A 27604-nucleotide genomic window follows, 5' to 3' on the forward strand; every position below is an offset into this window, starting at 1 on the left:
CACATGCCATCATAACCGAGTTTGTGTGATCCGGGCTGATCATCATGTGGACCCCCTTGTGTACAATATTGTACAAAAATAAGGCCACTAGAGTAATATGAAGGACACCATCAGTGCGACCCATTAGTTTCGAAATTTTCCCATAATTACTAGCTTGATTGCGATCAAAGCAAGAAACCATTGTTACCAACCAAAGCGCCAAGGCCCGATTACATGCTACAACACAAAATGAGTATTTTGCTGGTTGGGAACAACTCTGCTCATGGAACGCAACTTTTCATGGACCCAATAAACAAAAATAAAAATAAAAATCACTCCTGGAGATGAAAACCACAATTTTTAGATTCAACGACCATATGTTCAACCAACGAATGGGTTAAGCACAAAAAAAAAAAAAAAAAAAAAAAAAGGCAACAAATGTTTCAACATCTATTTGCTGTAAATTAGAAAATTAGACCATGGAAATAAACTCGCACCTTCTAATAAGCTGTGCTAAATCCAACCTGGAGAAGCATCTTTTAAACAGTTCAACATGAAAAAAACTTTTTTTCAAGTAACTTTCAAATATTTTGGCTAATATAATTAAGAGCACATGGAAACAATACACTAACCGAATAGACAAGTCTAATTGAAACCAGAAAGTTCAAGCCAGGACATACGGTTACCCCACAACTCCTATCTATAACCATAACCAGCAAAAAGCTGATATCAAAGGTCTAAGCATTATACTGCTAAATACTAAAATAGATACGATTTCAAATATCACAAAAAAAAAGGTCTACCTGAAAGCAACCCAAGAGAACCAACCTGTAAGACATCGCCTGGCTGACATATAACCAGTTCCGAAATTGAACCGGCTGACATATAACCAGTTCTAACAAAAACAATCCATAAAGACCGTAAACGCCCAAAATTCCAGTAGCAAACCGGCTAAACAAGGTTTGTTGGTAATATGACAACTTGACAAGGATCATGAGAAGGCGGAGTAACTCGACAACAGCTGCAACACGACGACACATGACTGACTTTTTCAGAGACCCACATGTGTGCAACGCCGACGACGACTCTGGACCTTCTCAACCCTTAAAAGGGGTTCTAGTACTCACTGGAACAGTAGACAATGGCGACAAATCAATGGATGCACCAAAATATGAACAAAATTAATTTCTTCATGAAGCATGAAAGAACTGTTGCAAGTTTGTCATGTGTAAAAAGAACTCTTGCAGCTAGGAAAACATGTTGCCTCATATTTTTACCAAGTTTGTCACTGGTACATGGACAGAATGAAATAGAAAACCACAATATTAGGTGACAAATAGATGAATAAATGAGATATGTCCCATGACAAACCTTGTCGTCGTCATCAGATTTCTGCCCTGGGGACGTGTTCGAGTCAGATGGCTTATCTGCACCACAGTTTTGTCTGTTACACTTGGTCCTGAATGGATAGTTTATGTTATTACACTTCTCGCACTTCCAGCTACCCTCTGGCATTTTTGTTTCTGCAAGACCCACCACGGAATGACAATAGAGATTAAGAATTCAAATGAACTTTTATTGATAGCAAATTCAAACCAACTTATAAATATTCTTCACAGAAAGATACATACTGGAACCTTTCGAATTCTCAGACTTCGAGGCCTGTGTCAAAATGAACAAAGCATCTCCATGAGAAACAAAGATAACACAGAACATGTCTTGTTAAAAGCATTAATGAATGCTAAGTAGCTATCTAATAAAGCAAGAGAGACATCGGTTGAGTCACAAATGTAACTTGTTTTTCAAACTCCTAAAGAATAAATCAAGCTTTTCCTCCTATCTTGTAAAACTTGAGCTGCTCTTATAAATACAACTCATGGTTCCACTAGACTCTTCTTAGTTTTGATGGTTGGGCAGGTCAGACTCAAGCATGCACTGACTTGAAACGCCACTTTTCCAGATCCTCAATTCATAACCTTTCTGGCAATTTTGTCTCGACTTTCATCGGTTTCCCAAGAGTTCCAATGCTGAGCACTGCAGCCAGTGAGTTTGCAATTTCTTTGTAAAATTGCAACATTTAGTTCGTTAATTATAAGTTGCGAGTTTTGTAACACTAATGGCAGATTTTCTAAAGTTATTTGCAAGGTATTTGATAACAGTAATGTTGACCGTAATAGCTAGCCTAATAGCCATTACAATACGGACCGTAACGGCCATCATGGCCAGGTAACAGTCAAAAGAAAATTATAAGGAAAAATGTGCCAGCCTTTTTTTTAAAGGAAATAAACATTTATTAAAGAAAGAAAAGCCAAAAGTATACAAAAACCAAATGCTAGCAAACTGGGGCCCAACAACCCCAGCAGCCACACCCCACGCCAAAGCCCAACACAGGCCCAGGACTAGATAAACCCAAGGCAATGCAAACAGACTGCAAAGCCAATCAGCTAGGAGGCCCAATCTGGCATATCCATTTTCGCCTTCCTAAAGGCCTATGGGCGGAGTCACAACAATTCCTACAACAGCGGTTGTTCCGCTCTCCCCAATTTGCCCATAGACCAGCTAGCAGGCCTCCACTTCCCTCTGCCATTCTTCCCAGCTCCACCCCATGCCGCGCCTTGAAGAAGCCCTCTATATTGCCCAGAGCCACCCAATTGACTGCAAAAAGGGCCCGAATCCTTCCCACACCACCCTAACAAAGGGTCAGTGGACGAACAGATGATCCACTGTTTCCTGTTCATGGAGGCACAGGCTGCAAGTGTTGATGATAATCATCGACCTTTTCTGTAAGTTATCGATGGGGAGCGGTTAAGCACCTTCCTTTTACCAACCAGCCACGAGAAGGCGACGACTTTGAGAGGGGCACTGTAATGCCACAGATGAATATGGCTCAAAGAAAGAGTGAACTGAAGACCTCCCACTCTTGCCCTTTCGCCACACCATTTCATCCCTTTCGCTAGCTGAGGGGCAAATTATGGAGCCGAGCCAGAAGCTTGGAAAATTTGTCCGCCTCCTCATGCCATTATCAAGGACAGATGTATCAGCCCCTTTTTTGAAAAAAGATATGCATCAGTCCATAACGGGCCATTTTTTTTTCAAATTGGGCATTACGACCTTGTATCACGCAATCGTCACCACCTTTACCCTTACATAACGGCCGTGACATAACGGTTTTTAATACCATTATGCAATTTCTTTTCTTTTTTTCTTTCTTTTTTGAAAGATATCCACTATGTGAATTCTCTTGGTTCAAAGCCAATGAATCAATAATATATGATAAATTAACCTTCAAAAGATCTGATTACCCAGCATTTTAAACCTATTGTGCATTTTCTACTTAAAAGCAGTTCCTGTTAAAATCTACAGATCACAGTCTAGTCTATGAATAGCTTTTTTTCTTCAGGTTTTAAGATTTTTTTTTCCTTTTCTTTTTCTGAGCAACCAAAAAAAAAAAAAACCTCAAACTCAGGTCTTCATCAAATCCTGATTGAGTATTGAGTTTCTCAACATAAGTTAAAACCATACGATACACCTATCGAAAGATCAACACCTCAAATTAAAGCTACACTATCAGCAACATCATCAATGAATTAAATCCAGGACCAATTCCAATTGCACTGGGGTACACTACTAAGAAAACGTCGATCGTCATTTTTATCCAGAAAGAACATTAATTAATTGAACAGAATAAAGTAGTTCAAACCTGAGTCCCTGGCTTTGGTGTATTACACTTCCTCATGTTACAAACAGTTCTAAAAGAGAAGTTAACATTTCCACAATTAGGGCAGGTCCAGTCACTGTCACGCCCTGCATCTAGGTAAGGCAAATGTGGAAAGAATAAATAGGCAAGGCAAATGTGAAAAGAATGAGTAGGTAAGGAAAATGAGGAAAGAATGAAACGGCAGAGACATTAACATCTAAGTAGCAGCATAAGCTAAAGCTTCACTTAGAGATATGCAACAGCTTAAGTTAGGCATACCTGCACCCTTCTTCTGATGGTTCTCATTTGGAAATGCTCCTGGCCTTGCACCCTACAGCAGAATTTCAGCCAAGAATTTAATTGCTTTTTTTTAAAGAAGGCAAAAGCCAGTTGTAACTTCAAAGGATTACAAATTGTTTGAAGGTCAAGTGCAGGACCAAGCATTTATAGCACATCTACACTGCAACACGACCTCCAAACACCAGTGAAAACATAATCTCAAACAGTTCCAATCATATGCACATCATGATATACCATGGCAGCGTGGCCCATAGGCAAACCCAAGCCATATCTGTCCATCAGAGGGGGCATGCCATACATCCCACCTGAAGATGCACATTAGCAGTTGTCAACATAACAGTCCACAAAGATATAACTGACAAGGAAAGGTAGGATGATAGCCCTATAGTTGAGCGATAGGATAGGGGGGACCCCTTCCAGTTCCAATTAGGGAACGAGCACATTAGTAGTGGTTGAACCTTTTTACCAGTAAGTATATGGTAGGAACATGGTAGATAGAAAAATCAATTAGATAGTCATAGCTTGTTCTAGGTCCCATTGAAGTTGGGGTATGTAAAGTTGCAAGCAGTTCTAGTAGAGAGAAAATCAATAATTTACAGGACGGTGTAAAAGATTTTTTTCCCTTCTTTTATAAATCATAAAACAAAATTGATATATTTCTTTCTTTCTTTTATATATATATATATATTGCTTTTCTAGTGCTATTCACAAACTTTCAATTAGAATAAAAGAATAAATAAGGCCAAAAAAGAGAAAAACTGTTACCTGATCCCAACATGGATCCACTGGAATAAGGTGACGGGCCAGATAGATGCAGTGGTCCATACGGGCTGCCAACAGAAAGGCGGCTACCATAGTCATAATGATAACCCGTGCCTCCAGAAAATGGAAGATCATACGGTTGCAGTGATGCTCCATTAAAAAGAGAAGAACCATATGGAGGTGCACCAAGGTACATTGAAGAAGGAGCACCACTACCCATATAAGCAGCTGATGAAGTGTAAACTGGAGGAGCTTGCAAAGGCTTCACAGCAGGCTTCTGGAAAGACTCGATCATCAAAAATCACTCAGAAGTGAACAAAAATCAAAAGAAACCACTACATAGTTATGCAAAATCAAGTATAATGCTTATAAGTAGTGTAAGATCCCAATCAATCAAGGTATTCGATGTACATAGCAATTTATGTGCAGCTTACATGTACTAAAAACATAAAGATCCACATGATTTATGTATGATCCACAATATCGGTTCCTGAACCATGGAAGCTAAAACAGACCATGCTTCAAACGACTAGGCTTTGTATTAGTTCCATCACAGATGATAACTAGTTTACTGACAAAAAAAGAAAGTGGAGAGGCTATGTTTTTGTGTTCCCCTCAACTTTAAAACACACACATACACATTGGATAGCATTCTCAGTGAGCAAAACAAGTGGAGATGATATTACCTCTGTGCATGCTCATGTGCGCACATGCGTTAGAAAGATGTGAGGGGAACACAAATATATCATTGTTCCTCTCAAACTTTTCAACACACGCATGCACGCCCATGTGCACACAAACAATTGGAAATGATGCATTTGTGTATTTCCCTAAAACTTCTATCACCCCCACCCAAAACACACACACAAAGTTGATGTCAAAATTTTAATAAAGACAAGGCATCACACACCTGCATACATGAGCCAGAGATGCCCTGAAACTTTTAATAGACATACACACGCCCATGCATGTGCACACACAGAACTGCACTCAAACTTTTACTGGACACAGGGGGGAGAGAGAGAGAGAGAGAGAGAGCGTGCACGCGCTAAGAACGGATGGTCACATAATAAAACCCAGCCATGGATTTGTTATGGACATACAGGAATATAACCCATTCTCAAGAAAACTTCCTCTTTATTTTAACAAAGAATTTGTGATTTCTTTAGTTGATTCAGGACTTCTAATGAATGATTCTACAATGATCGGATGCATGTAGTAAAGTGGTAGCATTTTATGGAAGAACAGCAAGGCCAACATTTTCTACAATGGAAACTCATAATCCTTCAGCCAAATTTGTGTTGAGTTCACAATTCACATGCATGGGTCTTGCTCCAATTTGCTCTCATGGAAGTTGAATTTACAATGACATTGAAGGTATCAATGAGCACAAATATACATTAGCCCCCATGCGTGGAGTACTATCAAATTAAATGATGTTGCCACACCATAATAATAATAATAATTTGAAAACCCTGGTGAACAATATCGCTAGCAAAGCAGGGGGTGTCACTCCATCACATTGTGCAAATGACCAACAGTCATGTCGATCAATTACTTAATCCACACACCACTATCTCACAGTATAATAGTTTCTATGGTGTAAAGGGAGAGGAAGCTAGCAACTTACTGCTAAATTTTTTTATGAAAAATAAAATAAAATTGAGAGGTAACTGAAATTTTATTGAGAGGCCGCAAAAGCAGGAAAAATACAAAGATCAAGACTTATTGCTAAAATGTTTCAATAATACAAAGCCATTTAGCTTGTGCAAGACCTTTTTGCTCATACATGTTAGCATATTACTACTTGTAGACCTTTTGGAACAATATATGATTGTTCAATTATCATATATCAAAAAATAACCACATGAATGACTTACCGAGTTATGATCAGCTGGCCTAGACTGGGTACAATTCCGCATGTTGCAGGTAGTTCTGAATGAGAAATTTACATTACCACAGCTGGGACACGTCCAATCATCTTCGCGGCGACTCCCTACAGTGAACAGAAATCAACAAATAGGTCGATCCATGAGCAATGAAAAACTTCAACAATAAATAAACAACATAAAGCCACAATTTCATGTTAGCATTAATCATTATGGAGGGCCACATGCAACACACATGTGATGATGGATAGGGACAGTTTCGTTAGACCATTGCACATACAGTGGGCCCTACTAAAAAGTGGCTGTACAAGTCCATTGCAGGGTTGAAATGTATCTTAACTCCTTTCATGTGAAGGGTTTAAAGGAAACATGATTCAGCATATAAGCACAAAGGAGGAGAACTGTGGGAGAATTTGTCACTGAGAAGAATTTGGAAATCCACAACCGATATGAAACCCAGTCTCAGTCCCCAAATCCCCTAAAGATCCATTGTACAAAATTACGAATCCATCCGACTAGGAGTGCATAAGGCCGGGTGAGGGAGCCGTGAAAGACAACTCCCGTCATCATCTTCCTCAAGCGAGTATTAAACAATCAGGGAAAACAAGTATAAGATCTTTTCTGGTTATTCTCTTCATGGGCCAACACATGATTATCCGGTAAAATGGACAACATTTCAATCCTTACAATTGCATTCTAAATACTAACATCACCATTTGAAGCTGAAAACTGCCACCCCTTTCTTCCATAACCAGTCTTTTTTATATATTTTTTTTCCATAACCAGTTAACTTGGGTTTCTTAATAAATGCAAACTTCATCTCCAAGTTACGTGCCAAATATGGCAAACAGTAACTAAAATCTAGTGATTAGATATGATGAATTAAATGAGAGGAAAGATGCTGGCTACTCGCAAGATGAGAAGGGTTACAGCCTATATACTTACAGAGGGTTGCTGCGGGTACAAGAAAGGCTGCGGGCTACACATGGGGCGGGTGAGAGAGTTTGAGTGGGTAAAATCTAAGCAGTTGACGGACTTTTTGAGAGTAAAATCTAGATGACATGTTGTTAACCAGCAACACATTTCCAAATTACAAAATAATGCCTTCAGATGTACTTTTAATATTAAGTTCTCTGGTTTTGGAAAACTAAGGTACGTTGTCTACAAACCATTCACATATTTAAAGTCTTTCCATAGTAAAGTATTTCATTAGGAATCCATTTGCATATGTAAATAATTTACTGTGTTAAGTAGTTTACCACGTTTGTGTTTTGGACTATTTTTCGCATGAAAGTGATTTTCCTACATTTGTTTCTGTTCCTGCATACAGCTGTGGAGATCTATTTGTGTCCAGAGGATGTGCTCGAAAATAGATATAATATATTTATACATCCATAGTGTGGGGGCCTCGGCAACCCATCCTTATCAAACACTCTGATTGGATACTCCAAGCAATCCAATCTATGGATATTGAACTAGACAATTCATATTGATTACGCAAAATTGTTTGATCATTAACATATTATATATTTCGCCCATCATGTGGAGCCCACCTTTGCTCTCCCATCCCTCTCAAATCACATTTGATCAGATGATCCCAACCATCCTATTAGTGGTTCCAAAAAGGGACGATGCATAAGCATTTACGTGGGTTGTCCATCATGTGGGACCCACCTTCAATTGCCCATCCCTTTCAAATCACTTCGATTGGATGATATAAACATCAATCAGTGGTTTAGGATGTGGACAGTCATACTAGACAAATTCATGTAAGCCACCCATCATTCGGGGCCCACCTCTGATTGCCCATCCCTCCCAAATCACTTTGATCAGATGAACTAGCTATCCAATTAGAGATTAGAGAAATGGACAACCTATGTTGAGGTACTAAAACCAACAGGGGCAATTTACATAAGAATGTGTTTTCTCATAGGGGTGTGTGAAAATTTTTAGGTCATTTACATAGGAAAATAGGTAGGCATGAAAACGTTTACATGGGAATGCCCACGTAGACAAGCATAAGCCAATCAAGTTTCCATATGTAGATATGAATTTACGTATGAAAATGTGTGCAAACAAACATCCCCTTGTGGTGCAGGTAAAATGCTACTCACATTACATATAATAGAGATGAAGCTTCCAAACTACCATAAGGGGAAGGGTCCATGCATACATTTTGACAAACGCAATGATCATCCATAACCCGTTTCCAATTTAGAGAATATTGGGAACATTAACTAACTTGAACCCTTCTGACACACTAACCCAATTTACCAAATCTATTTTAGTTTTTGCTGCCTCATTATAAAAATTAAAATTAAAATTAAAATTAAAAACACACACACACACACACACACACACAGATGCATAGACCAAGCAATTGTCACCCTGCTTTCTTACTTCTAGATGAAATTTGAAGGACACTACCTTTCTTTTAGGTTCACATTTTAGAATTCAATAAAACCCAAACCCGCCTTAATAACCATTACCCCTTCCTAACCTTAAGAGGAGGTTGGGAACATTGACTCCCTTGAACCCTTCCAAAATGCCAAGCCAATTTACCAAATCCATATTAGCTTTTGCCACCAAAAAAAAAAAAGAGGCATAGGCGTAAGGACTTGTCACCTTGCTTCCTTATTTCTAGTCGAATTGAAGGGCACTGCCTTTCTTTTAGGTTGACCTTTTGAAATTTAATAAAACCCAAACTAGCCTTAACAAAGCCCACCCACCCCCAAAGGTCTCTCTCTTCGCTCTTCTACATTTTGGTTGCACATTGAGATGACAATTCAGTGCACAGCATGATTCCCTAGTAGGTCCAATTCAAAACATGTAGGGGTTTTATTAGCATCCCAACTTTACGGAGATGTTAGCAACATCCCCGAACTTTTTGAATGCCATGTGGGACGCCCAATCATTAATAGGGATGGTTCATTTCAATAGTACTATTGGGGGCAAGCCATGGTGCAAGAATCATGCCAATCGGATGATCCTAAACCTTTGAATGGGGCCAGCATGTTACAATCATCTGTAATTACAAGCCACAAATCACGTGGTTAGAATCATCACACCAAAGTGCTACTCTAGAATCATAAGCAATACAAAGTTGGGTCCATCATAGATGTTTCAAGATGATAATTGGATCTATTATGATTCTCCACTCAATCTTGACCATCTGTTTTCTATGCCATTGATCAGAATTTAGGATCTTCTGATTGGTGACTTTTGCATCATGGGTTGCCCCTAGTTGCATCAATGAATGGATGGTTCAAATCAACGACAGGTCATGCCACGTGCCATTTAAAAGATATGAGGCCATTGTTAACATCCCCATGAAGGAGGGAACATTCGCAAAACCCAACCAAAACAAAAACAAAACAAAAAAAGCATTGGAGGCTTCATGTTCTTGCTGCCCAAGACGACTAACATTTTAGTAGTTCATCCTTAATTCATTATGGCACCCATCCTCGATATCATGAAAATAAAACTGGCATTTTACAATGGTAATTGCTAAAGTGTAATAATCAAATGGTGTTCAACAAAAGAAAGCGGTGTACCATCAGTTCGAGCACGCTTAGCTGCAGAAGAGTTCCGATTATCCACCTGCAAAAGCAATCACTCTCCACGCATAAGATATAAGAACTCGCCATTTTCCATTCAAACATTGATATGGAGGAAATACAGCCAGAAAATAATAACAGTGCATGTGGATGCATCTGTTGAATTGAATTGCAGCAACTAATCTGATCAAGTCAAAAGATCTAAAAGACGGTTCCCTTCCATGAGAATTCATATTGGGTCTACTCTCCATATTGCAATTATGAACTTTTGAGTTGAACTTGAAAGAAACAAAAATGCAATTTGAGGCCTCTTCGTCATTATTAAACTAGCAAACATAATTTATTTTATCAATTCCTCTTCTATGATTTGAATGCACAAAATTCAATCCATTTATGCATCCAGTTGAAGCATAAATTATTCTCACAAATTTATAATTTAAATTAAAAAATTAAAAATTAAAAAATTAAAAAAAAAAAAAACTTAGACACCTGGGGAAAATTTCTCAATAAATGGTGAGCCATTTGGAAATTTAAAACAAATAATTCAGTTTCAAGCTATATAATAACATAGAAACAAACTGACATCAGAATGTGATGCAATTGAACACCAGTACCAATGACCCTTGATGCAGCCAAAGGGCCACACAAGCTGGTTGATTGAAATATGATGACCAGATCCACAGTTTGATGATAAATCTGATGAGATCAACGGTCAGCTTCCATTGTGGGGCTGGTGGGATCGATTGAGTGGCTCCAAAGCTCATACTATTTAGAGTTTTTAGGATTAGATTTACTCATGGTTTCTTTAATAATTTTCCTTTTGCATTTTCATCACTCTTTTGGTGTGATCATTTTGGGCACCAAATGATGTCAGAATGACACAAGATGGCCCCATTAGATAGCCTATTGGGTAAGCTTTCGAACGAGAACAAGATCATGCAATTCCAACATTATTTGAATGAGTCATTCCTAATTTACAAAAGGCCCATCGGGTTGTGATAGAATTTAAAAGTATTTGCCTTTTCATAAATTAGGGCTTTCTTTCTTTTATCGTAAGACTAGATAAGGCCCTCTTTATTGGAAGTGTGGCATAATGGCCTTTTGAAAATTGAAGTTCTTTGAGTTTTGGTATTTCTTTGATTTAGAAGAAGATTTAAGAGGCGCTTTTCTGATTTCTAGTTCTTGACTAGAGGATCGTGGGTTCTCCCCACAATCATTAGGTTCTTGTTCTTTGATCCGTTTGCATCCTTTGGGTTGCATACTTGCATTACCCCTTGAAATGGTGTGATCTCCTGGTCATCGACAAATAACTTGTGAAAAGTGAATAGAATGTATGTAATTATCTCATTAACCACATGAAACTATGATAAGAAGAAAGTGGGATGTATCAAATACTTCAGTGAGACATTGTAAATGGCTACGATGGTCCCAAACATGGAATGCAGGCCCACTTGGCGAATGTCCCATCTGACTAATCCATCTTTTCCCCAAAATATGTAGTGAAAACATACAGATGCTTCAGATTCCTAATTTGCACGGATATCATGATGAAAGCTGCAATAAAAATAATTTGTGATTTCTACTCTTGGTAGAATTTCCAAAAATCAGAAAACAGTACTGGTGTGGATACAAACAGCTTTTTCTTTCCGATACAACACATATTTTATGAACTTCTGCAACTAGTAGAAGTTCCGAAATCATGAATATTTTTCTTCACTCCTAAAATGGTCATGAGCAATCTTAAAAGTAGTCCGAAACTGGAATTTCCCATGAATGATACAATTTTATTGGCCCGAAAGAGCCCGTTATAGGGGCGATAGGGCTGTGCATATGTGGTGAATGATACAATACCCGATACACCGATTTAAAACCTTGGTCACAAGCCAAACACAGCCTAAACTATGAAAGCGCTGATAAATTATACATGAGCTAATGATGCAACCAAATGGCCACACAAACCGATTGATCAAAATTTGAAGAAAAGGGCCACATCTCATGCGCGCATGCTCCGCACGTGTGATTAAGAAAATGCCCACTTTCCTTTTTTAACTCATCTCTACTTTCCATTTTTAGGCAAATCTCTACATTAGGAAATAACCCCACTTTCTATTTCTTTTCTTCTTTTTTTATGATGACAAGGTGTCCCTACCCCTTTAAAGTGAGACTATTGCCTGCGGATGCATGCAATCACCCGCCAACCATGTGCATTGAATAATCCATGGGGAGAGGAATTGAACTCGTATCTGTGGGGAGCAAACCCATGACTGAAGCCGTTTGCCCAAACCCGTGATGGGTTTTCTTTTAAATCTCTACATTGGGTAACTTCCTTTGATATCTTTATATTAGGCATCTTAGATTCTTTTTATTTAAGTAATTTCTTATTTAGGTAGTTTTCTATTTTCATATATTTGCTAGCTAGGAGTTCTATTTTTAGATTACATAGCTTTTATTGCAGATTATAAGAGCTGATTATAAATAAGGCTTATGGCCTATGGAATAAGACAAGTTGATTGATATTTTCTTTGAGTAATTCTCATATTTCTCTACGGTAGTTGTTGAAAGGGGGGAAGTGATCTGCAGTTCAAGACTAGAGGACTATTGAGCTGGCTCATAGCCTTGCATTCGCAGTTTCTAGCATTCGCCTAGAAGATTGTTGGGTCCTTTCCCACAATCTCTTTCTTCTTTTCTCTGACCTATTTGCTTTCCCTTTCGGGTTTGCATTAGCTAACCTCGCCATGAGAAGCCACCAAATAAATGGAATTTCTCCAATAAATTTATTTTTAAAAAAAAATGATAAGATTTCTCAGTTGGGCAAACCAAAAAGATTACAATACAGTAAAAACAACAGCAAAAAGCAGTGAATACACTTTTCTATTAAAAATCCACGCAATTCCTGAAATTACTCAAGTAAATCAGGAATGTATTGGGGTTTTAAAAAAGAAAAATAGCAAACATTCCTTATGCAATAAGGAAGTTCAACAAGATGATGCCACCGTATGAGTATAATGGCTCGTTTGGCGGCGTGTATTTTGAGGGATTTGTGGGGATTTCATTTTTTGGTCGTTTGGTGGCAATGATTTTGAGGATTTGGATTTTATAGAAATCAAAATCCCCCAAAAGAGCCTTTTCTGCATTCCCTCCTCAAAGCTGTTTTGTATAATCAACTCAAACCCACGGGTTGTAAAATCGACTGGATTCGGATTCCACGGGATCTAAAAACCACGCTGCCAAACAAGCCCTAAAAGAGAGATATAGAGATGCGGAGGAGAGAAGAAGAGAACCTGAGACATGGTGATTTCAAAATGCAGAGCTCTTTCTTCGAATCGATGAAGCGGTTTTCTGTCGCTGAGTGAATGGAGAGAGGAAGAGCGAAAGTCAGCTGCGTAGGGTTTTTATCCGATCTAGGGTTTCGGAAGGGAAAGAATCATACATCGACCGTGGATAACTATAACTGTACTCGGGTCTTTGAGGTTTGGTGGAATACATACCCAGTGTCGGCAATATAGCCTTTCCTTATCGGGGTGATCCTTTCAATGATCCAATCCGTTTATATGATGGCTCTCACCTTCGATGATGGATGATCTTAGATTTTTATATTTCAACCCTTTGATTATTTGGCTTCTTTCATTCGAGTGTGGACGGTCTGCTAGCATTTGAAAGATCAACGGTTAAAATGTTTTAATCCGATCTTTGTATCCCACGCATTAACGGCCCACCATATCAACGGTTGGGCCCGTCGAAAAGAAAAGGGCCGAGCCGGAAGTAACCTTGGGTTCTAAAAGTCGGATGGTCCATAGATGTGAGGATCCCAAATAGCGCAGTAGCCAGCACTTAATAACCATCCATTGGATGGCTAGCGCTTGGACAGCTTGGATTAATTTATTGCCGCGCGGATTAGATACTGACAAGATCAGTAGCCAAATCGAAACTGAAGTGACGTCACCAGGCTTTGTGGACCTCACCATGATGCATGTGTTTCATCCGGAGAGATCTTTTAAGGCATAAGAAAAATAATAAGATAGATCTAAAGCTCAAGTGGACCCCACTGTAGAAAATAGTGGGGACAGTGACATCCACCGTTCAAACTTCTTAGGGGCCATAGAAGTTTCCCATCAAGCTTATATTTTGTTTTCAATTCATCTATCTCTACGTTAACTTATAAATAGGTTGAATCTAAAAAATACATCATAGTGAGAACTATAAATGCATCAATAGTGGGTGCGGCTGATCCCACTGTTTTATATGGTAGGTCCACTTGAACTATGGATCTATAACATTCTTTTTCTCAAGCAATAAAATGATCTCCACGGATGGTGGACGGTGTAGATATAACACATGTTCTGTGTGGTGGTTTGGCAGTTTTGTGACGCGCATTTATTTACTTGTGTCATACTCTTATCTTAAAAATAATAATAATAATAAAATGATGAAAGTACTTCACACAAATTTAAATGGATTAGCAAAACAAGGAGACTTTGAAATACCAAAAAATAGCTTTTTATTTACCACCCATTTCATTTACTACCCACCTAGGCCCACCCACCTCATGTTCTCCTGTTGTCTCTTGTTTTTGTTAGTTATAATATGTTAAGTAATTTTTTGTTTACTACTTAAAAAGATATACTTGTCAAGCTAAACTTGTTTAGTTGTAAAATGGGAGAGATGGGAGGGAGTCCAAATTAGAGATTCTTCTGTTTTTCTTTTTTCCTTTTTCTTCTCCTCCTCTTTTTTTATCCTCTTCATTCGCCCACTACAATGCCACGTGTGCTATGCTGTAATACGTGCTACAGTAACAAACACAATATGTTATGATGGTTACACGTATGGCTAGTAGCGCATAATCTACTTACTTTTAAGTGGGGCAAGTGCTCGAGCTCAACCAAATGAAACTCGATGAGAACCGAGTGCCAATCCTAGGTTGGGATGAAGAAAAAGGAAGAGACGTGTGTAAGGTAATTCACGAAGTTATCCTCCTTATAAATAATATTAAGTACACATAAACATACATAAAAGGAAGATGATGGGATATGTGCATGGTTGTTTGTGAAATTATCCTCTCTCTCTCTGTCTCTCTCGCATGGTTGTTTGTGAAATTATCCTCTCTCTCTCTCTCTCTCTCTCTATATATATATAACGTTTGCACCCTACATGACACATTCCATGTTACTCAATAAGAAGTCACCCTGTGCTAGCACTCTCTTACAAATGGGAAGAGGCCATCATACTCACAATGCATGGTTTCAATCATTCTTATCCCTCCACAACAAGTAGCCTATCAAAAGCAAGGCAGCTTAGAGTCATACAAACATTTACTAAAAAAGATGGATATCATTCAAAGTACACTTGACTGGTGAACAAGTGACATATGTGACCCATTTGCATAAAGAAAAAAACAAAAGATTTCAAAGTCTTATTGATGGTGGAATATTTGCAATTTTACTTACACACCCACAACTGCCCTAAATTAGAAACATTAATACAAAAAATGAAAATTTTCCTCTAGGCAATCAATAAAAATTTGAAGGCATGAATAAATTAGGAACAAATAACAAATAGTACATCTCGAATTATAAACAAACTATGTATGATGGCATAATACAACAATGATTCCAAATACTAATGGTAGCTTTACAACTGAATATTCAAGCGGAATCATATGCGGCCACCACCTCCTATGCTTAACAAATACCTATGTGTCATCGCTATACACAATTAAATTCTTTACAATGCAATAGTGTTTATCATTAGTTTAGCTTATCAGTTTTAGACATTTCACTTCCATTCAACCATACTACTGTAATTTTAGAGCTCTTATACTATATTTGATTTACTACTGTCTAGCACCATCATTGTGGTATGCTTTAAAAGCAAGTTAAATATTTACAACCATTGTCATGAATCTCTGATCATCGAGTTTTTACTTGATAGACGACCAGTCACATTCCATTAACTTCACACTACGGCAGTCCGATCTTTTCGATTGTCAATTTGGCAATGCAAGTAGTCATGCATATTTATTTTCTTTTATGCTTATTGTAATACTTTTTCATTCAAACAAGATCAATGATCTACTTTTGTTTTTTTAAATATTGGTAGTCTTGTATCAATTCAACGAAAAACCTGAAACAATGTCACTATTAGAATAAAACAAATCCTTAACTCAATGCAACAAAAACCACATTTAGAATGACTAATCCTTGTGTAAGACCCGCGTCTTAATCTGTACTGTTCTGTCGACTCCCGCGATTATTCCCGTCGAATTCCAGCAATTCGTGACCTATGTTCGACGTTTGCGCCCAACCCTAAGTCGTTTCCTGTAGATTTGAGTCGGCTTAATCCAAGACTTGTACCACTGCGACCGCACCGTCGCTGCGGTTCCAACGCCGCGACTCGCGCACCGACCCGATACCCTGGCCGAGAGATGTGGGCCCGCGTTCAGTTCAAGGAAAAACACCGTGCATTTGCAATCCCAAGAGAATCTCTACATTATGTCCCATCAATCAATCAATCAATCACCTCATGTCAAGTACAAGAACAACACATGCTTTCTTTCTCCACAAGTCAAGTAAACCCCAAAAGTGAATAAGTCTCTCACCTCACCCATCACTCACCTCACACCATCACTCACCTCACATCCATCACCCATCACTCTCTCTCCCTTACAACCCTCCCTCTCTCATTTCACGAACAAAATTCCAAGCAACCAAAAAAAAAAAAAATACACGTCCAAGCTCTTCCAAGTGTGAGAAAAGGTGTTGTGTGTGGCCCACTTCCTCTCTCAAAAATCTTCATCCTAGCCATTCATTTTTCATCTTTCATCATCAAATTGAGATCCAAGGAGATTGGTTTTCCATCGGACCAAGAAGATCGAACGGTGGGTGCTTTATAGGCTAGATTTTCATGTTTTTATGATGGGTTAAGTGAGGCCTACCGAATGATAGTATGGATCTCATTTTGGGACCCTAAGTGTGGTAGATGGCCCACCTTAATCCTCATGATCATTCCATGATGGGGCCATTTTCCATAGACCTCATCATGATATTTATTTTCCTTGCATGAATAGAGGTCATCTAGACCTTCCATTTTGGTGGAGAAGGAATCTCCACCATTGATCTTTGATTTGGTGGGCCCACGTGTATTGGGACCCACTTAATGTATGATTGAATGCAAGGGAGGGCTCATAGTGGCGAAGCCCTCCATCATCACGTCTCTCTCTCTCTCTCCTTCCTTTATTTTGTAGCCCATTTAGTGAGTGTATGCCGTGTCCAAACCGTCCATCAAATGGACCCCATGACCATCCAAGCCATGTGGGCCCTACCCTTTGGATGATGGGAAAACACAAATATCAATTGACTAAGTGAGCCACATTCACGTGGGACCCACCTCGAATATGTATTGTATCCCAAACCGTCCAGCGTCCTTGGACGCTAGACACGGTCTTTGTGAAGTGTGAACGGATAGTGGGTTGCACTCACAGCAACAAACAAAAAAAAAAAAATTAATAAAATAAGATTGGTTTATGCTTTTTAGATGGGTTGCTCGTGTAAGCCCCAGCTTGATGTATAAATTCAATCCACGTCGTCCATCCTTTTCCCCAGACTATTTTATGCGTTGAGCCGAAAAATTGGGCCAAATCGACTTTCTGGCAGGCCATAGCATAGAAAACAGTGGTTTTCACCGTTAAAACTTACATGATATTTCCACACCCCGAAATATATTGAATATTGGGCTTGTGTGGCTTGTCTTGAGCTATGGAAACCAATGGGCCGGGTGGATTCTTCCGATGCGGGCCCCACGCATGAAAAAATAAAATTTCAAAATAAATAAATAAATAAATATACGCAGTAGACGCTGCTGCTGCCAGAGGGCGTGCAAGCAGCGCCTACGGTGTGTAGCGGACGGACAGCAGGACCCACGGTCCCGGCCGTGGGCCCCACCATGATGTGTGTTTATCATCCACACCGTTCATTTGGTGGGCCCCTTCTTGAAGTGGGGCCCCCTTAAAAAATCAACCCTATCTGGAACTCATGTAGCCCACACCACAGGAAATAGTGGGATTGAATGTCTGCCATTGAAACCCATTTGGGGTTTTCACAGAAGTTTTAGATTAATATGAAATTTATTTTTTCCTTTCATCCAGGTCTGTGTGACCTTATCAACGGTTAGATGTCAAATAAACGCTATGGTGGGCCCCACGTGGGACCCATTATGGTGTATGTGTTTTATCGACATCGTCCACACCATTGGATTGTGGGACCACTGACGTATGTGTTTTATCTATGCCATCCAGCCAAAATGGCCAGGCTGCTGGATGGCAGGGACCCCACAGTGAGGTCCATGCTTTATCCATGCCGTTCATCCCTATGAGATCCACCATGATGCGTGTGTTGCATCCAATTTATTCAACCATTTTAAAAGTTTATTTTAAGGCTTAAGACTAAAAATAAGGCAAATCTAGGATTAGGTGGACCACACTATAGAAATCGGTGGGTTTAACCGTCCACCATTAAAACTCCATTCAAGTCATTATGATCTTATGGTCAAATTGGATGGGAAATAAATGTTATCGTGGGCCTTGAGAATTTTAATGGTGGAAATCGTTATCACCACTTATCTTGGGTATGACCCATTTGATATGCATAGGGCCTAATTGGTGTGGCCCTTTTGATATACATATGGCCCATGTGATGTGGCCCATTGGCCATATGAGGGCCCATTGCGATGTATTCAGAGGCCCATGGGTCGAGGCCCAATGAGATGTATATAGGTCCATTGCAATGTGTAATTTCACCGTGGTATATATAATGATGTTTATGGTGGGCCGTGCCTTGGGAACAATGATGGTTTGACGTCCACATTGTAAGAATAATGTTGGTTAAATGTCCGCATTATAATTCTCCATAGGGCCCATTGATAGGCCCGTACTTGTTGTGTGTAGGCCATCTAGGCCCATCTTCATTATAAGAACTGTTCATCACTTTATAACATGCTTAATATAGTTACATGATTCATGCCCATACGTATCATATGTATGCTTGATATGAGAAATGTTTGATCACAGCATAAGCCGTTGGGTTGAGACATTTACAGGATTCCTTATGAGACGAAGTGCCCCACATGATCGCGCGGTACGCACTAGATTGCTGCATGATTTGATGGTGTGATTCATGCATTTCACATTTGTGTGACATGATCATTGTACGCCCTAACGACATCAGGGCCGTGGCTCCACAGGCACATCGTGGATGGCCATATCGGATACCGAAAATACATAATTCTAGCACTGTAGGCACTTAGGATGTCCTTAGGTGAGAGTCTCAAAACTTTTTTAGTACTGGGAGATGCTCCAACGTGTAGACCGAGTGGATATACGAGCGCCCGAGTGTCGAATACCAGTAGGTTGCGTCTCCCGCTGTGTCGTGATCGGTTAAAAGGGGGTGTGGCCTTATCCGCCCGAGTGAGGGGACTATAAGCTACGCTGAGTTTTACCAACTCGCAAATGAGTCTGCTATCGACGAGCCGGGTAGGTATTGACAGACTACTGGTCAGGTAGATAGTGAGGTCTATTCCGCTCGCTGGGCTGTGCAGCTAAGGAGGCGGCAGTCGGTGTGGAGTGTACTAAACCCCGGTGATATCCCAGAGAGGAACTGTACTTATATGTGTACTTGATGAGTACGGTCATGCTTGCTTTGCATATCGCATATGACATTTGGCTACATAGGCCTCGCATCGCATGACCCTGGTATGGCCGATAGCATTCATGTCATGCATCACATAGTTTTGGTATAACTGATAGCATTCATGGACTTACCGCATATTTCTGTATTACTCTGATATTGTACACTTGGCGCTTGCCTTGCACACATACTTACATCATCCTTTAAGCTTTTGCAAGCTTATGCACGACCGTTGTGTGCAGGTGGCATTGGATCACAGTAGCGCTGAGGCAGGAGCGTACATTATATCATTTTGGAGTTTTTTGATCACCTTATATTTCTATTTCCGCATTGTACTCAAAGTTTTTAATATAGTGGATATGTGATGATGTTGTTTTGTGACCTGGTTATGCTCCATTACGAAAAAAATTCATACTGAAAATCCTCCTTATAGGATCCCAGGATCGGAATCTGGCATATGAATGCCGGGAGCCGAGAATGGGGCACTATGGAGGCTGTCAGTACCAGATTCGGCGATCAGGAATTTTTTGAGCCCATTTTCGGAGTTTAGGGCGTGACACCTTATCTTCCAAAAAATGAGGTATTAACGTTTATAAGTTTAATCATAATCTGGCTAATTTGACGATCGGGGCTACAAGTGTTCAATTGCTTCAAGTCGAGTACGACTCGGGTACTCCTGACACTATTCATAATTGCACATGTTTGACCAAATTTGAGGCATTTTTTACACGTGTGCCTTTGTGTCTAGATTGGATAACAACATATAGTAGGGTCATGAATTGATTAGTCTGGCCAACGAGCCTTTATACCAAGCAAATATATGGGCCAAATTTGGACACACTTTCTAAGTGCATGGAACAAGCTTATGCTTAAATATAAAAGCCTAAACAACATTGGGCTAAGCTCAAGCTTTCCCCAATCTGACCTATATCTCTACTACATTTACATATATAATAGGATTTGCTAATATCCACACTCTCTAAACCTCTTAAATGACACTTGTGTGTAATTTATTATGGATTTATCATTCAATCATTTTTATAACCAGGGCAAGCTATAGTTAGAGCTTGGCAGAATTCAACCCGATCCAATTTGATCCGATTCAAAGGTCAGGATCGGGTCAGATCGAGTAAGCCCACTCAGACCCGACCACATCGAGTTGAGTTCGGATATATGGCCAATTTGGACCGATCCGATCGGGGATCTGATCTTATATGATATGCACAATATTCATTCAACACTGTTTCCTGTAATATTGTCTACTAATATTGAGATCTACTTCATTTTTTGTTTAATACATAAAATGATCTATAAAAATAAATGGACGACATGAATGAAATAAATACATCATGGTGGTGTCCACAGAGCACGGACCACCAACCATTGGCTGGTAGCAGGGGGAGTAGCCAATCCATCTCCTCAGTAGTCAGTCCTCTCAAGTCTCAACTGGTGCCTCAAGCACCGGCTCTGAGCTATGACTTTTGACCCTTGTCCTGACACCCTGAGACGTGAGGAAGCGGATGGGCAGGTGTACCATGCACTAGCCGATGCATTGAATTAGCAAGTTCTGTGGGTCCCATGAGGTATGTGTTATATTCAAACCGTCCATCCATTTAGTGGGCTCGCCTTAAGGCTAGAGCAGAAAAATAAGACAGATTTAAAGATCATGTGGACCACACTGCAAAGAGTAGTGGGGGGTTGAACGTCTATCATTGAAACTCTTTTTAGGGGTCACTGAAGTTTCAGATCAATATGAAAATTGTTTTTCCTCTTCATCCACGTAGTTGTGACCTTATTGACAAATTGGATGGAAAATAAATGTTATGGTGGGCCTTAAGGAATTTTTAATGGTGAAAATCATATTTTTTATTTTTTATTTTTTTAAAATCAAAAGATTCGATCCGAATTGTACCCAACTCGATCCAACTCGGTTTTATTGACCAAGTCGGACTCGGTTCGAATTTGGCCAACAGTGCAGTGGATCGGATCGAGTTAAATGACCTAAATTCGGTCCCAAATCAGATCAAATTCAAATTAGTTCTTTAAAAATTTCGGATCAAGTTGAGTCGGACCGAATCCGGTCCAACTCAACTCGATACCCACCTCTAACCATAGTGCAAGAATCACGCTAATCACATAATACCGGCCTATATAATAAGCCCAATTTGTTACAATTGTCTATTGCTTACAAGACATTGAAGTTATACTGAAGCACTCAAACTAAGCTAGGGAATTGTTTGAGATTGTATGAAGCCTTCTTCAATCCAAGTACTTTGAAAAAAAATATAAAAAATCCTACACGTTGAAATCCCAATAGCAAGCTAATATAAATTTTCGAATTTTATTTTCATAAGTCATTATGCAAAAGATATTCTTAACATTTAGTTGATGAAGTGGCCACACTAGACAAGCAACAATAGAAATAACGATAAGAATATTATTTCCTTCAACTTAAGATCAAACGCAAAGGTGTCACGTGGTCGGCAGAAGGGGTTCCATTGCAGGAGAACAAAGATCTACGCGGCCAAGTCCAAACACGTCATTGGTGGACCCAAAGCATTTGGGCTGATATAATATCACTTTATGAACTCATTAGTCAACCATTTCATGCTGGAAGAATAACTTTAGAAATGCAGTAGGCAGGGATAAGAACACATCGATGTATGGTGATTACCGGCAAAAGGACAAAAGAAGTTCTGATTCCAAGAGCACAAAACCAATATTCTATTTACATGTGAAGTCCTTTTGCCTTAGAAAGCTGTGTGAATAATAAGCCACAGGAACCAAAAACAAAAAACAATTTCCTTAGAAAGTTATTGCCTCGACCCAATCTGAATTCACAAAATCACTAAAATTGTGATAGAATAAAAACCCTTCAAAAATCACAAATGACTTGACCCGAGTCCACGGCAGGCTTGCACATCTATTCCTAAATTGTTGACATGGGTTGTGATGCATTGTCCAAATAGGTTGAAATTTGTGGTAAAGTGACATTTGGGGCAGTGGGATTCCAAGTTTAGACCCATTTCATCACAAGCATGGTTAAGAGACCATGTGACTTGAACTGCCTTGCTTAGTTATGTGTTGAGTTGTATTGGACAAGTTGGATTGACTTCTGAGTCAGTCCTCTTAAAACATAAAGAAAAAAAATAAGTATAAAAATATTAAAAATTAAAATTTATTAATTTTAAGAGAAAAGAATGGTTGCCTTATTATTTTTAATAAACAACAAATATTGAATAAAATATTCATCCAAGTATCACATCATCCCGGCCCAATAATAGACATTGTCGGATTTTTGGTAGAATTAGAAGTCCAATAATGCATGTATTTTTTCCACATTGTTTATGTGACACTTGAGTTGTATAAGGGTATGTGTGACTTGCATAAGCTATAAATCTAATTTATTGATTACAATTCTATAATCCACTAAACGCTGATTTTACTTAATTCAATGGTTTTTTTTATTATAATAATCTAGGAAGACTTTAATCCTAATTTAAAATTAGACCGTCAGAATATAATAGTATTTCAGGACATAAAATCCTTATATAATAATGATGTTAATTCCAACTAATGCAATTCCATGCTAATTAATACTGAGGCCTTTGGAATTTTTAAGAGAATGGACTTCTTTAAATAAGTACGGGAAAAGTTAGAAAATCTATTTTAATTATTTGGATTTTCCAATAGCTGAGTAAATTATTTTCAGAAAAAAAGTATAATAAAATTTTCAGAGAATATAAAAATTAATTAAAAGTGTGAACAAAATGCGCTATTTTGGACTATAAAAATGGAGAAAAAAAAAATCACTTAATTTTCTAAAATTTTTTAAACTACACGATTGTCAGAAACACTTCTCCTATTAAAATCCTTTTTACATGAGTACGGTCCAGCATGCATTCATCGTGGTCCACATGCACAAATGCATGATCAGTGTTTTCCACATTAAACTAATGCAACGAACATGTGATCGTGTCCACCAAATGGTGAAGTTTTGCGTGGACCGTTGATATCTTCTGTTTTCGATCGTCTATATTTCATTGCGTGAATTGATGGTTAGGATTAACCCTTCCGTGCGATTCCTTATTTTGCATGTGCTCAGCAGACATGGGTTGTTTCGATCTTTCATTGCCACGTGGCCGGAGTAGGGGACGCGGATTAGCTGTTACCCGGGTAACAGCTTAGTGGGTGTTACCTTAACCGTTTATGGCCTAGCTTGATATATTTTCTGTATATCTACGCCGTTCATCTGTTTTTTTCATCATATTTTAGAATGCTAGTCCGGTACTTAAGAAGGTCCAAATCTCAGGTGGACCATACCACGATAAACAGTGATTAATGACCATTAATTTTTTTTGTGAGCCACAGAAGTTTTGGATCAATACAATCTATGTATTTTCCCTTCATCCAGATATTTTTGACATTATCAACAGGTTTGATTGAAAATAAACATTAGGAAAACCTTACGATGGGCTCTTTGAAAATTTTAATGGTGAGGCACTCAATCACAACTGTTTCCTACGGTGTGGTCTGCCGGAGAATTTTACTAAAATAAATTTCGATATAATTTCTAAAATGTTCTGGAAAAACGGATGAACGGCGTGGATGTAAAAAAAAATCAAGGTGGGCGTCACGGTAAGGCTAACACCCACTTAAATGTGACCCGGGTGGGCAATGCTTGCAAGACCAGAAAAGAGAACTGATCGGACACAGGCAGGGTACCATAACAATGGTGCCATACCATATTTTCCCGCTAATATGCTAGTTTTGCAGGACACCAGTACATGTAAAACGGTAGGCCCTAGCATGAAGATCATCTGCAGTGGAAATCACTTCTTTCCCATGGTCAGGTAGGCCACACCGTTAAAATAAATGGAACAACGGTGATATGACACAACTTAAATGTGTGGCTCACCTATTCATCGTACAGATTATTTTTAGAGATATTATAGTGGGTCCTACTGATTTTGACGGTACTGATTTCCTATACAGTTAGCATGTTGGCGGAAGAGATTGCAGCGTACCGAAAGTGGTGGTACAGTTGCCTGTATGTGATTAGTTCTGGACCGGAAGATGACTCGGAAATCGGAATCTCACTAACCCCAGACGGTATTATGAGGAGCTTATCCAAAGGGTTTGTACATATACACTGGATTTCAGTTTGCCCAAGTGGGCCCCGCACTTTAGTGATCTGAACCGTTGGTGCAGTGGCTTCCAGCGTGATGGCCCACGAGAAGAAAATTTCGCAGATTGGAGATTACATAAAAATGCGTTTGACATCAATGGTCCGCATCAGTCAAGCAAGTCGCATATTCGACGGTCTAGATCTGCCACCATGGAGGAGTTTTGGCTAACAAGGAGCCATCCATGTTGGCACCCCCATCACATCAACGGCTTCGATCGAAATAAAACCCATCCCGATTCCAGAAATTTCCATGGCTCTGTCCATCTCTCACCGACTCCCGTTGAAAGGTTTGCACAATACACCTCGATGTATTGCTATTGTTTACATCGGGGCCTTTATCCGTTGAATTCAGGGCCATATTTCCATAATCCAAACCATTTATGCTACGTTCCTCATCGTGGATGGTGATATAAAGAAAATATATAAAAAATGGAAGATCATATCAATGGCCCGAAAACAATAGTTAAGTGAGACAGTCCATATTATAGAAAAGAGAGTTCAATGATCAAAAGATGAAAATATTCCGATCTGAGATTTTGTTTTGGCATCATCCATTAACAGTGAGGCCCATATATAAACGGTGTGGATCATTGCAACATGACTCGACATCCAAACCATTCGTACGTAGGGATCTACAGAGACGTTTCCTTTTCTAATTAGAAGAGGTTTGCTAGAGTACATCGAGACGTATTGAATTATGGTAACGGCGGACTTTATCCTTTAGATCTGGGGTCATTTTCCAATGATCCAAGCCACTTATACCTCGGACAGTATGATTGAAAATCTCAAAATAATAGCTTATATTGAAATATGTCAACCAGATCTTCATTTTTCTATTTTTTCTTTAAATATGGACCGTCTCGATGAACATTAAAAAATCATATGGTTGAAATATTTTAGCCCGAGAGATTTTTCGTGAATAGCTTATCAACGGTTAGGATCCTCACATAAAAGTTTGATTTATTGAGAAAAGGCCTCAGTACAACTGCTAATGCTCCCACGTATCTTATCTCAATGCCTGAGGATGTGTTCTAGCAAATCTTAAAACACAATTGCTACGCTGAAAGTCTACTCGCGCAAAAGCCATTGCAGTGCTACTACTACCTATACGTTTGTTCGAGTATATCCCGAGGTATTGCAATAAGATACGTGGGACTCTAGCCGTTGAATTTAGGCCCTTTTCACTTGCACAAACCGTCTATTTTGATAGGGATCCACTTGGATGGGAGATTCCAGAAATAACTTTCGAATTGAATATCTCAATCCATTGATTATTTAAAGATTCTGATGACCGTTTATCTTCAAAGAAAAAGAGCCAAAATCTAAAAGTAAATTAGAAATAATCAATCGAGAGCTTTTATTCGTCGATTTTCCACCATCCAAAGCGAGACTCGGTCACATAAACGGTTTGGATCACTGGAAGATGACCTAGTTTCAAGGGCCAAAGTCCCGAAGTATGGTATTGCAATACTCTCGGATGTATCCGATCATTGTAAGTTTGTAAGTTTGTAAGGCATGCAAGAGATCTAAGCCGCGTTTCACACGGAAGTCGTAGGATTCGATCGATGCTCTCCTTCGAAAGGAAACCGCTTGAAGCAAGGAAAGTACGCATTTGATATACACCGTCGGAATGTGATGATCGATACTCGGGCATTTGGAAATCGTACACGTGTCATGTGTTAACCAAATTAAACCGTCCAGATTTTGTGATCCACGGTAGGTACTTTACCATCCAAAATTCAGATATATTGAACAATCGTAACGTCTGATCAATAACAATTTGTTTTTTAAAGTAGGACCGTTGATCTTGCCCGTTTCGACTGTCCATTAAAAGTCCATCAGCCAGCTTTTACGAGCCAACTAAGATACGGCCCATATTTTGAACGGTTTACTTTCAGTTTCAGTCATTCGTATACTAACTTCACGATTTCTTAGTGAAAGTGTATCAACCATCCAAACCGTTCATATACGATGGCCTCGACATGGAAGGAGACACCCAAGGATGCGGATAGCGTACTGAGTAACACAGTACCCTAAGCGTACTGAGTAAATTCTGTGGGGTCCATCGTGATTTTCGTATTTTATCCACTCCATCCATCCATTTTACCAGATAATTTTAGGGTTTGAATATAAAAATGAAGTATATATAAACCTCAAGTGGACCACACCACAGGAAACAATGTGAATTGAATATATACTGTTGAAAACTTCTTGGGGGCCACGGAAGTGTTGGATCAAGCTTGTATTTGTTTTTTTTCCCTTCATCCGTGTCTGTGTGATCGTATGAAAGGGTTTGATGAGAAATAAACATCACTGTGGGCCCTAAAAAGGTTTCAACGGTGGAAATCATTATTCCAACTTTTCCTATGGTACGGTCCACCTGATTTTTGGGTATGATTAAATTTTGGGCTCAACCGTTAAAATAAGATGGACAAACGGATGGACGGCGTGGATAGATCACATACATTCACGGTGGGCCCAACAGAGTTTACTCAGTACGATAAGAGCGTACTGAGTAACTCCCTACGCAATCCGATTTCGACACCCAAAGGACT

At 39.2% G+C, this 27604-nt stretch overlaps 1 protein-coding gene across 2 annotated transcripts; it reads right to left on the reverse strand.

Moving 5' to 3' along the window:
- Positions 1-607: 607 nt before the first annotated feature.
- LOC131256572 (ranBP2-type zinc finger protein At1g67325) lies at positions 608-13621 on the reverse strand. 2 transcript variants are annotated; one of them, XM_058257465.1, is made up of 10 exons: positions 13466-13621; positions 10182-10227; positions 6619-6734; positions 4742-5015; positions 4211-4281; positions 3956-4007; positions 3680-3783; positions 1611-1641; positions 1351-1502; positions 608-1105 (listed from the first exon to the last, which is right to left on the reverse strand). In XM_058257465.1, the coding sequence occupies exons 1-10, from the start codon at positions 13472-13474 to the stop codon at positions 1103-1105; spliced, it is 858 nt and encodes a 285-aa protein (XP_058113448.1). In that variant the 5' UTR covers positions 13475-13621; the 3' UTR covers positions 608-1102. The 2 variants fall into 2 exon arrangements, with proteins under 2 accessions (XP_058113448.1, XP_058113447.1); XM_058257464.1 differs by having other exon boundaries at positions 3680-3789; positions 13466-13620.
- Between the last annotated feature and the right edge of the window lie 13983 nt (positions 13622-27604).

Source organism: Magnolia sinica, chromosome 9, assembly GCF_029962835.1.
Source record: "Magnolia sinica isolate HGM2019 chromosome 9, MsV1, whole genome shotgun sequence".
In the NCBI taxonomy this organism is placed as follows: Eukaryota; Viridiplantae; Streptophyta; class Magnoliopsida; order Magnoliales; family Magnoliaceae; genus Magnolia; species Magnolia sinica.

Bases quoted from the DNA above. Each gene is read 5' to 3' on its own strand.
- LOC131256572 (XM_058257464.1), bottom strand. The intron at 4,282-4,741 runs GTAACAGTTTTT...GTGCATCTTCAG, and splicing joins TGGATCCATGTTGGGATCAG to GTGGGATGTATGGCATGCCC. The intron at 1,642-3,679 runs GTTTGAACTACT...ATTTTGACACAG, and splicing joins CACCAAAGCCAGGGACTCAG to GCCTCGAAGTCTGAGAATTC.